The 12985-nt window shown below is 37.6% G+C and overlaps 1 protein-coding gene across 1 annotated transcript in view; it reads right to left on the bottom strand.

The window, feature by feature from the left end:
* The window catches only part of IL1RAPL2 (interleukin 1 receptor accessory protein like 2), a 738026-nt gene that overhangs the window by 660018 nt on the left and 65023 nt on the right, over window positions 1-12985 (bottom strand). The window contains exon 4 of the mRNA XM_056125692.1: window positions 10310-10463. Within this exon, the coding sequence (XP_055981667.1) occupies window positions 10310-10463 (154 nt within the window). The remainder of the gene's footprint in view (window positions 1-10309; window positions 10464-12985) is intronic.

Below are 12985 nucleotides of genomic sequence, written 5' to 3' on the forward strand. Positions count from 1 at the left end.
GGTAGAAAGTTTATGCCACACAGGCAGGATTGGGGTGGGAGGGAAACTGGGAACTTCGGTGAAGGGTAGTGGGCACTGGTGAAAAGATTGATGCTGGAATCATGTATGCCTGAAACTCAATCATACATACCTTTGTAATCTTGTAATTCATAATGATTCAATATAAAAGTTAAAATAAACTAAAATGAAATTTAAAAATAAAAAAGATTCAAAATCCACCCCAAGTTTATTGTGAAAATAGGCTAATTGGGAAGGACACTCTACCGGATCTAATTACTGAGTTCTCCTCTGCCACACAAAATTGCTAGTTTTCACTCCTTTTTGAAGGGTGAATTTGAGGAATATTCTCAGGTGAATAATACTACTTTCATGTTGGAATAGAGCATGGTATTTGACACTCGTATAAACATACATAATTGAAATAGGAAATCTAACCCCCTGGATCTCATTCATGTATATGCTGAAGAGCTACAATGCTCTTCTTCACAAGAGCCCCTATCTTCATGCCTAACTATACTCATAGAAGTCAGCCAAGGAGTCAATGATCACCTCAGGTGGTGGAAGAGAGTCAATGAAGTGGAACTGGACTGGATAAGGCACGTTTGTCATATCCTGCTGCCATGTGCTTTAACTTGCTCACCATCAGCCCTCCAAGCTTGTCTCCTGCAGAGCTACTTGCAAAATTTACCCACAGGAATAAACGTTCTCATAGTCCTTGACTCTGCACTAAAGGAAGAATGACTTTCTGATGATGGGACAGTTAATAGTGTTTGTTCATCTCCTGGTTAGGCCTAAAAACATGAAACAAACATTTTCTTTGAAGAGACTGAAATAGTTTTGACCCCGGCTGTGACCAATAGTTAATAGATAGCCCTATGGCATATATTAGGACAGAGGGAAGGAAATTTAAATCAAGAAGAAAAAAATAGTGAAATAAGAAGAGTAAATAACTCCTTAAACCGAGCCAAGAACTCCTTCTCACTAATACTAGGCAGGCTTTTATTTTTCTCTTAGTTACCCAAGGTACAGTTGACCTTGCTGCAAAAAGAAACAAGAAGAACCTGCAGGGTATAAATTGTGACTCTCTTGGAAAGGTCTCCCATGAACCCTGCAAAGCTGCCAGAAATACCCTCCCATTAGTCATGCCTATGAGTTTCATAATTGAAATATCTATTAAATTGCAAATATGCCAGCTTAGAAGGAAAACATTTTTGGACATTATTGGTTGTGAATTTTTATAATCTCATGGAGTGATAGCCAGAAGAAGGCAAGGATCTGAGTAATACAGAACTACACAAAGTATAGGGCCTTCAGACATGTAAAAGAGTCACAAAAGAAATAAGACATCATCTAGGGTGACCTGCAGAGGCTAGGAAGGGATACAATCACCTGGAAGGAAGAAAAAGCCCCAGGAATAAAGGTAAAGGATCTGCTACAAGCCAGTTCAGTCATAAGATCTCCACACTTGCAATAATACAAAAGAACAGTCTATTATTACATGCATAATCAGTCATGTGAAAATTCCTTAATGTGGCCAAGGATTATTGACTACTGAGGGTATTTTTTCATCAAGTTACTCAAGAAGGTAAAAACAACAAGATTTATATGTAGTAATTAGGATGCAAACTTTCAGATCTTTCTAAATGGTTTTCTCAGTGAGAACATGAAGGAGATAAAACCTATGCCAGTGATTTGTTACTTTTGGTGCTTGACATCTCACTGTTTTTGGATAGCTTCAAGGTTGTTGCTTTAATACTAGGTCTCTTCATTTTCTGTAACATTTTTTAAAAATTTTTATTAGTGAAACACCATGAGGTACAGTTGTAGACTTACAAATTTTTGTGCTTGAGTTTCAGTTATACAATAATCAAGTACCCATCCCTCCACCAGTGCCCATTCTCCACCACCACTGATCCCAGTATCCCTCCCACCCCCCATCCCCCCCATCCCATCCCACCTCTGTAGCAGGGCATTCCCTTTTGTTCTCTCCTTTTGGGTGCTGTGGTTTTCAATAGGGGCATTGAGTGGCAATCATATTCAGTCTATAGTCTACTTTCAGCATGCAACTCCCATCCTGAGAGGATGCTCCCAGTATCCTTTAGATCAGCTTTCTTCATGATCTAACTGCTCCTCTATAAACAGTGATCAATTTGTCAATATCCTTACTGAGGTACAGTGGGTAGGACATTTGCCTTGCACGCGGCCAACCCGGGTTCGATTCCTCCACCTCTCTCAAAGTGCCTGGCAAGCTACCGAGAGTACCACGCCCACAGGGCAGAGTCTGGCAAGCTACCTTTGAGGTATTAGATCTGCCAAACACCTCGACAAAAAGTTTCACAATGGAGACGTTACTGGGCCCACTCCAGCAAATTGAACAACAGGAGGACAGTGCTACAGTGCTACAGTGCACCCGTCAGTGTAACTGGATCAACTAGTAGTTGGGTTGTGTGATTAGGGACCCAAAGACTTAAGCCTTTAAATGACCTACTTTGGAGAAGTGCTTTGTTTTTATGTCATATCTTCCTGACCCATGAACCAGGATTAAGGGATTATGGATAGGGAAACATTGTTGGAGGATAAAAATTTATTGCGATCATAAATAGAAGATAAGGATTCTAGTGTGGGTTACTCCATTTCCCAAATGCCATCTATGGTTTAAATTGAGTTATAATTTCCTCTGCTTAACAATTCATACTACCATGGTGGTGATGACAGCAATAGTATAGTAGTAGTAACAGTAGTAGTAGTAGTAGTAGTAGTAGTAGTAGTAATTGTGACAGTATCAGAAGCAGTGGTACTATATTTTACTTAGGTACTATATTTTACTTAGGTACTATATTTTACTTAGGGTACTATATTAACAATATAAATAACTTTACTGTTGATCTCATAATCCTCTATGAGAAACAGAATGATATCTAAAAAGTAGGAGTTCTTTGAATTTACAGAGTTCCACAAATACAAAGCTTTTAAAATTTCTACCAGACTCAAATACTCTTCAATGTAGTGAAACCCAACTAATCCAAGCTACACAAAGTGTTTGAGTACTGTAATCTACGTTCAGCACTTGGAAAAAGTTACCATCAAATTTCGTGTTTAAGAAATCATATATTCCAGTAAAGAAAAATAGTAACAACATGGTATAGCTATTTATATCCACTAAGTATTTTACCGGGGAACATAAAACGAGGCTCCTATAACCATGCCACCAGACTCCACACAAGGCTGTTTTCACTCGGGGAGCCCCGTAGGGGGCGCAGGTGAGAGGCTTCCCCACCTCAAGGGATCCAGCCCTGGCAGCCGACCTCCACTACCCAACTGCCGCCATGCTCTGGGCCACTTTTTGGACCGCTCGGCCGTGACGCATAAGACACTCCCTACCCATTTTCCATAATTACCACACCATATTTGATGACATTCAAACAGTAGGCAACAGATTATATATATATATATATATATATATATATATATATATATATATATATCTTTGGAGAGCCCAGCAAGCTAATGAGAGTATTCCCGCCACACAGGCAAAGACTGGCAAGCTCCCTGTGGCATATTCGACATGCCAAAATCAGTAACAATAACAGGTCTCATTCCCCTGACCCTGAAAGAGTCTCCAACCATTGGGAAAGACGAGTAAAGAGAGGCTGCTAAAATATCAGGGCTGGTACAAATAGAGATGTTACTGGTGCCCACTCAAGTAAATTGATGAATTATGGGATGACAGTGACAGTGGAGTATTTTACCAAAACTCTAAGGAAAGTATTGTTAGCAGGCTATCAATGACTCTAGGTTTTTGTTTGATTAAGTTTTCTTAGTTTATTCTGTGGAGATTTAGTATTCTCAGATGCTCCCAGGAAGTGGTACAGAGAGAAGCATATGGCCATAGAATTTTAGTAGCACTGTAGCACTGTTTTCCTATTGTTCATCGATTTTCTAGAGCGGGCACCAGTAACATCTCCTTTGTGAGACTTGTTGTTACTGTTTTTGGTATATCGAATATGACACGGGTAGCTTGCCAGGCTTTGCCGTGCAGGCGGAATACTCTCGGTAGCTTGCCGGGCTCTCCGACAGAGGCGGAGGAATCGAACCCAGGTCGGCTGCGTGCAAGGCAAACGCCCTACCCGTTTACTATTGCTCCAGACCTTTAGTAAATATCCTAAATTATATCCTATTATATCCTATTCCCCTTTTAACAAATTATAGGACACGCTACATTATTATATAAACTATGATACCCTGAGATGCCTTGCAAAAGAAAACTCTAAGTTTCATTTATCTGAAAACATATTAGTAAAGAACTTCTCCACTCTAATCCTTTCCTTTCATTCTTCCAGAAAAACTATTAATATCTCAGAACACCATTTGGGAAACACTTCCAATGAACATCATGATTAAATTTTTACATTTCTAAAGGGAACATAATTCTGTCTTTACTGGTATGCTTTCAGAAACACATTAAAATCTGACACTGAGCTTCTGGTTACAGAGTTGATTACTCTTTACCAAACAATTTAACATTGTTTAACTAGATCACTCTCCAATGCTTCATTTCATTAGCCTGAAATTACTGTCATAACTGTAACAGACTACACTGGAAGCCATTTCTTTCCTCAATGTGTATTTTCATACTAACAGGACCATATGGCACCAAAATGAAGCTCAGCCAATTCTGTCTTCTTTGCATTCATACTTTTCCTGGCAAGACACTACTTTATGATTTTCTCCAGACACTTTCCTCAACTTAAATTTGATTTTGTGTTCCATGCTACTGAATTGACCTAACACTGTCACTGAGAGCTACGGACTAGGCTCTAAAAGATAGAGTTTATCATTTTCAGTGATTTCCTGAATTTCCATAGGGAATTTCTGATTAATAAATATTTAAACCTACATAAAGGGGTATTGTAATGGAATGATGGACATTATTATGGTCTGTATTATTTTTGTATGTTATATGTTTATAATATATGTTTAGTAAATAAATTTTATGGGGCATGTGCAGTTGTGGTTAAAAAAGTTATACTTCACAATAATAAAACTTAGATTCCTACCCATACTCTGCCAATTACACAGTGTGTGGCATTAGGTAACCATCAGGTCACTTTTCTAAGGAGACAATACCTACTGTCATATGGTTGCTGTGAGGACTGAATTAAAAATTAATGAAAAACAATATCCACAATAAAACCTACTGTCTAGTGAGTTCTTGGTAGACTTTAAGCTCTTTTAATCATGAAGGTCACTCTGATGATTATTACATATGCGTTGACTTGACTTAGAGATCATTTTGGTTGTATTATCCTTACTTGGAGTTTCTCTGTTTATTCCCCCAAGTTTCATATATATATATATATATATATATATATATATGTGTGTGTGTGTGTGTGTGTGTGTGTGTGCGCATTATATGTTCCAACATTTTTTCCTAAGTACAGTCTTACTCCAGTTTCATAGCATTAGAAGACAAAGAGTGAGGGCCACAAAAGTCTACTTTCAAACCAGATGTAAAATTGCTTATTCTGTCAATGAACACCTGCCTTTCCTATATAAGAGAAAATTATTCTAACAAACACACTTGTAGCAATGCATTATAGTTTCCTTTACTTTTGTGAAGAGAAATTAAAAGGATTTACTAAAGCCACAAATTTTAACATCTTCACTAAATAGAGCTACAAATTTCTACTGACACAATAGTCAAGCTTTAGATGAAAAAGTTGCTTAACTTCTATTGCAAAACAGTATCCAAGTTGCAAATCTATGAAATATATCCATACAATATATCTTTCTTCCTATTCATAGCATTATGATGCCAATAAATTAAGAAATACATAATGAATTTTGAGTCACAAATAAGAGTTTTTAACGCTGCATGCTATAATTAAGAGGAGGTGTATTATTTGCAAATTCATCAGAATACAGGTGTTTTTTTTCTCTTCTAAATAGTCAATGCATATTTCTAGGAAGCTCCATGAAAGCCTGCATTTGTAATTGATTTACCAGGCGAATGGTGAATTATTTTCAAAATACAGTTAATTAGTTCTGGCTCTCTGCTTGTGTTCATTTTGGGGAACTCCTTGAATTTGTTTATGTACATCTTTGACCTTCTCAAGACAGACATTCTCCTTGAATGCATTGGGAGTCCAGTTAAACTACCTTGCCCACCCTTTTCCACTTCTTATCTGTTTTGTTCATTACCACCTGTTCAATATTCTCACAACCACCTAACTAGTTTTCTCTTCTGTCTTTATAACTTCAAATAACTAGGGCTGAAGAGAGAATATAGCCTTTTACAAGGTCAACCTGAGTTCAATCTCAGACACCACATAGAGTCCCTTGAGCCTGGAAAGGAGTCCTCTCTGAGCACAGAACCAGGAAACCACAGCTGGGTATCTCCCAAAAAGAAACCCAAAATGGATAACAATAATAACTATAACAATAATAGCAATAATAATAATAATAATAATAATAATAATAATAACTTCAATTTGCCTGCTAGAGAAAGTTAAATGGGAGAATAATGGGGAAATGTCTTTGAAATAGTAAATACATCAAGAAATGATATAGATAAATATCTAAACCACAGAGTGAACAACACTGAGATCAAGAGAACCAAATTTTAACAAGCAAATTTAGGAAGGTGCCTGTCAAGAGGTTAGGCTGTGTGGGATGGTAAGGGGGAAATATGGGAGTGAATCTGGGAATGTTTTGGGGAGGAAGTTCATACTTGGGGTTAGAATTGGTGCCACATTATTCTATGTCTAAAACTCAGCTATATAACAGAGCTTTAAAAAATGTGATAATTAAAAAATAAAATACTTTTTTAAAATGCTGTGGGAAATAAACTCTTGGTTGTTGGCATATTTGGAAAGTGTCAAAAAGAGTCTATTGCAATTATCTATTTGTTGGAAACCCCTCCCAATTCTTCTACAGTTTCCAAAGGAACACAAAAACTTTTCATAATAACTCACATGTGATGATGTGATTTACATGCTAAAGTGTTGCAAAAATGTTATCTTTAAATCAAATCAAACCTTATTTTATGCAGTACGAAAGCTGGCTATTTAAAGAATCCTATAAAATCCTTTATATAGGAAACAGTCTGATATTAATTTCTAATTCTTCATATTTGAATAATTAGATATTTTATAATTGATCTATTTATATTTAAAAATTATTTATTAACTTACATATTGTTTGCTTTTTGGATCACACCCAGCAATGCACAGGGGTTACTCCTGGCTTTGCACTCAGGAATTACTCCTGGCGGTGCTCAGGGGAACCATATGGGATTCTGGGAATTGAACCTGGGTTGGCCACGTGCAAGGCAAGCGCCCTACCCTGCTGTGCTATCTCTCCAGCCCCTATAATTGATCTATTTAGAGTTAGTGTCTATATCTTTAAGAGAACAATTGCTTTACTGAATAAGTACTTCTCAGATTTATAAATTTTAAAATTACAGTAATAAAATAACCTTGTAAGAATCTCATTCTCACTTTCGGTTCTTCCACATGATTCTGGTGCACATTAAAATTTGAGAACCTCTACGAGATAGAGTCCAGGTGAAATATTTATATTTCAACTATACCTTTAAAAGTATTATATGTTATAAAAAACAGAAAATAAATAGTTCTAATTCTGTTATTCCAAAATCTAAAAAGAATTTAATGAAGAAAATATGTTATTAACATAACCAATTAGATGGAAGTAAAAAAGAGGTTTGGCATTTACTTTATTCTGGTTCAACTTCAAACTCATGCCAAAATTATAACACTACAAACATTAGCAAATGATTCCTAAAAGGAAGTTGCCTTCTTAGCATCTGATAAGGATTGTGTGATTGTGGTCAAAATGATGGTACTACAAGGATTTGTGCACTGTCAGGACAATTATTAATGGTGCATAATTGCATATGATTGACTCTTCTGCCTGAAAGAGGCAGGGAAGCTATTTTGTGAAAATCCGTAATGAATCAAAAGCAGAACTTTCTTACTTGGGATTGGCCTAATATGTTAATTATTTTGAAAGCTCACAGGGGAAATAATTGCAATCCCAATCAAAAGCATAATTTAAATTTTCACAAAAGTTGTGCTAAAAATTCAGACAAAGAAGTAAAGCTGTCATGTAATAGGATCATGTATTAAGGTAAATATATATAAATATATATTTGTGTGTGTTCAAATTTTAAAATGCTTAAAACCTCTAAGAAAATGTAGTTTTACTCATTGCTTTACATTAAGAAATTTGGAAAAAAGATGAAACCAAGCCAAAACAAATTTAGGGAACAAAAATTCAATTAATATATGATTTATAAAAATAAACTCAATCCTCAAAAATCATTATTAAGAGACTTAGTTTAACACTACCTAAGTACATCACCTATACATAAACAAAGAGATACAGAAAGAATATATTCCTTAACAAATGCCTTAACACGGCCATCTTTACAACATACAGCCGAAGAGAAGGACCACATGGAGGGTGGGAACCACAGATCCCGGAGGAAAAAAAAAAGGTTCTAAAAAGAGCCGAGAACACCGGGAAGTCCCAGATGGGGTAGGTACCGCATCCCGCCTCCCCCAGATGGAACCCCGGTGACCAGAAGCCTCTACAAGCACAGCTCGAGTATGCGGGAACTAGGACTTTTTCTCAAATCTGCCGGGACTACAGCTCCCAGGTAACCTCTGATTCCGGAAGTCACGCCCACAGCCCACCCCCCAGCACCATATTTACAACATACAGCCGAAGAGAAGGACCACATGGAGGTCGGGAACCACAGATCCCGGAGGAAAAAAAAAACAGGTTCCAAAAAGAGCCGAGATCACTGGGAAGTCCCAGATGGGGTAGGTACCGCATCCCGCCTCCCCCAGATGGAACCCCAGTGACCAGAAGCCTCTACAAGCACAGCTCGAGTATGCGGGAACTAGGACTTTTTCTCAAAGATGTATATAGACATCTCTCTATATACAAAGTGATCAATGGGAAGTAAACCACCCAACCTTTCTCTCGTTAATCCAGGCCATCAAGTCTGCCGGAGGGGAAAGGGTTTTGCCCCATTCGCCCTCTCTTCTCTAGAAAGAAGGATGGCGGCCACATGGGAGCCTTGTGGACAGCAGGTATGAGCCGGGGGTTTGGGGGCGACTAAAACCTCATGGGAAGGGGGGCGTTCCGGTCCGTCCTTCACACCCTACCGAGGTCACCAGTTGCCCCCCATGAGCGGCTCTCCAGCACGGCCACAGCCTCAGAAGAACAAGGACTTAATGCAGAACCCAGCAGCTTGGAGCAGAAAAGTGAACGGACTATGTGTTAATCCAGGCCATCATGTCTGCCCGGAGGGGAAAGGGTGTTGCCCCATTTGCCCTCTCTTCTCTGGAAAAAAGGATGGCGGCTGCATGGGAGCCTTGTGGACAGCAGGTATGAGCCGGGGGTGTGGGGGCGACTAAAACCTCATGGGAAGGGGGGCGTTTCCGTCCGCCCTTCACGCCCTACCGAGGCCACCAGTTGCCCCCCACGAGCGGCTCTCCAGCACGGCCACGACTCCAGAACACAGAAACCAATTTCTTAACTATCTGACTTTCAGTAGAAATACTTCCAGGGTCAATAGGTAAAATAGCAGAAATCCAAAACCAACATTTAATTCTTGAACCCAGCTGTAGAAAGCAAATCACTTCACAATGCTTTTTCAGCATGTCTGATTTTGGGGGGGTAAACTCTAAATAATAGTGGTGAATCTTTTATTGAAACAATGAATCTAATCAAAGCAGATAGAGAGTTAACTAGCATTCATCTGCCTCACAGGGACTGGGAGGGGTGGGGGGTGGGGTTTTATTGGGGTTCTTCATGGTAAAAAAATAAGTATTGGTAAAGGGAAATGTGTTTGATATTTGCATGACTGAGACCTAAACCTGAAAGCTTTGCAACCTTTCCCACAGTGATTCAATAAATAAATTTAAAAAATGCCTTAACAAATAGTTAAAATAATATTTGTGAAAGCTGAAAACCTTAATGAAAAAAGAGATATGAAACACAGCCAATCCTGGCCCTTGTTCTCTAAGTTAACTTTTTATATTCCATAAATATATTTATATACATAAATATATTTATATATATTCCATAAATATATTTACATATATAATATCTATGATCAGTACAAGTGCAAACATTAATAGTGAGCCACCGAACTATTTCATTTACAACCAATTCTAAATTTAAAGCAAGTTCCCTTTTAATTTTGGAAATTCTTTCTTCCCATTCAAAATTATACTTTAAATTTCATTTGTCACAACTTGGTAGAACAAATTCTTACCTGTAACTTTCAATTCGGTTGTTCGTCTTATGAGCTTTCCTTCATACTTAAGTTCACAAGTATAATTTCCTCCATCTTCTTCTTGAACTTCTTGGATTAGAAGAGCATTTCCTTTCTGTATTATTATGCTTCTCCACATTTTTGGCTTGCATTCCTGCAGAGAAAATATTTACATGTAAGCTGTGTGAGAAATCACATCATTAAATCTCACTACTGGTAAATTTGTATTTTCATGTTTTATAATCTTTTTAGTTCAAAATATATGTGAAAATACTTCACAGACCATAATGTATTGCAAATATGTATCCATTTCAAATATCACAGCAATATTCTTAAAAGCTAGTTTTAAAAGACCAGCACAAAAAAACAAACAGCATGTGTGTGCCTGAGTGTGTGCAGGGAGAGAGGGAGGCTATAGCTGGCCTCTGGGGCCATGCCCAATGATGCTTGTGTTCTATAATGTTCTATAATGTTCTACAAAATTTAGATTAAGGGATTCTCTAGGAAGATATATGGATAAAATGAGAACATACTTTGTTTTAGTAACATAATGAAGAATTATCCTCATATTTCTTAGTTGAGTGAAATATGGCCATAGTGTAAGATTTGAGTTTTGAAGTGAACTATTCTACTCTCTGATGAAAATGTAAGGGGGGTCTTGCTACTGAGATAGGACTTCCCCCAGAAAGGAAGAGTTAACACATAGGTAAGTTGCTTGTCTTACACACAACTAACATGGGTTAATCCCCAGCATTGCAAGACCCACTAGGAGTGATCCCTTAGCACAAAGCTAAGAGTATTCCCTGAGCACCCCCAGATGTGTCCCCAAAGAAATAACAAAAAAAAGAGTAAAAAGCAATGTGGTGAGTATATAGCAATAGGCAACTATGGAAGAATTCATGCAGATAGCACTACATTTTGGAATTTTTCTCCAACTATATATATATTGTTCCAGTTTGTCTATAACTCATGTCAAAAGTTCAACTAAAGTGGAGGTCATATACTTAGTGGATGCATGTAATGGCTATGAGGAGGTACTAAATAGTTAAACAATATTTAATTTTTTCATCATAATTCTGAGTTTTTTGTTAAAGAAAAAAGTTAAGGAAATATAATTGTTAAAAGAAGTTTTCTCACCGTGGTATATATAGCATATTCTCAACTTCTCCTCCTAACCCTCTTGTCCTCCAATCACAAACTCAAACATTCATGTAACCCAACTGCCGTCATGCTCAAGACTATACTCCACACGCTGTGATGAGCCTCACCCATGAAGGAACCGGCAGAGGAACCCAATTATGCGGTAACTCATGACTGGAATCTCCAAGCCCGCTCGGATAGGGACTAGGCCTCCTCCCCCCATCTCCCCAGTTTTCCAGTATTCCAGTACTTACAGCATTCCTAGCCATGTGACTTCTTATACTCTAACCCTCTTACTTACCAAAAGTAGCACAAATTTGTTTGGTTTTAACATACTTGCTCGTCGTAGTCTCTTATATTTGGGCTTAAATGGCTACAGAATGAAATACAACACCCTTCACACATTTCACTCTTTGGTGGTGGAAAGGTGCTTGGTGCTGGGACTGGTGTTTGAATATTATCTGTAATGAACTATTGTGAACTACTTTTATGAAAACAAAATATATAAAAATTGAAAAAAAAAACATTCACATAAGGTGGTATTCATACAATGATGTGGCTCAGTGGTAAGCCACAAGCCTTGCATATGTCAAGCTCTTGAATAAATTTCTGGTTAACACACACATACAAACACACACAAATTTTAGGACCTAAAAAGATAGCTCAATGGTCTGAGTATATCCTTGGCACGAGGAGGCCCAGGTTTTATTTCTAGCTCCATTGATGTATACAAGACCCCAAACACAGAGCAAGATTAGCCCCAAGTAAGAACAGATATGTCCCCAAAATCAGAGAAATTAATAAAAATAAAAATATTTGGGGGAGGCACACCCAGCAATGCTCAGGGCTTAAACCTGGCTCTCCACTCAGGGATCACTCTAGCAGGTATCAGGGGACCAAATTAGGTACTTTGGGATGAACCAAATGGGCTGCATGTGAGGAAAGTGCCTCACTTGCTGTACTATATCTCCAGCTATAAAATATAATAATTAAAAAAAACTAAACACAGATGACAAGGTAGAATCTATGTTGACTCTCAGTCCCCAATTCCATAGATGCATGTACTTGTGTAAAATGATTTGGTAATTGTGTATCCATTTATTATATCTTGTATAATTTTTTTCTTTTATGATAAAATAGTCCTGACAACACACTGAAAATTGGCATGTAAGTATATAGGTATAATATTTAATAATTTAGGGGTTCTGCTTCCTTTATATCCAAATGTAACTAACTACCCACAAGCTTTATTAAAGAGTAAATAAAAGTAATGCTATATGGGGCAACTAGCTACTAGGCTGCTTTGCTCCCGTGGGTCTTGAAAAAGAACAGTAAAGGGTCAGTCTGAAATCACATTACATACTATGTCTGGCAAGGTTTATCACCTATATGAGATTTGCTTCTGAGTTAAACCTTGGGATATAAGGTTTCTGGGAAAATGAAAAAGAAAGTTTGAACAGAAAAGAAAAAAAGCCCAGCTGCCACTATCGTCATACAATAATAATCCACAATTATTTTCGCATTGCTTCCAACTCT

Source organism: Sorex fumeus, unplaced genomic scaffold (assembly GCF_029834395.1).
Source record: "Sorex fumeus unplaced genomic scaffold, SorFum_2.1 ptg000058l, whole genome shotgun sequence".
In the NCBI taxonomy this organism is placed as follows: domain Eukaryota; kingdom Metazoa; phylum Chordata; class Mammalia; order Eulipotyphla; family Soricidae; genus Sorex; species Sorex fumeus.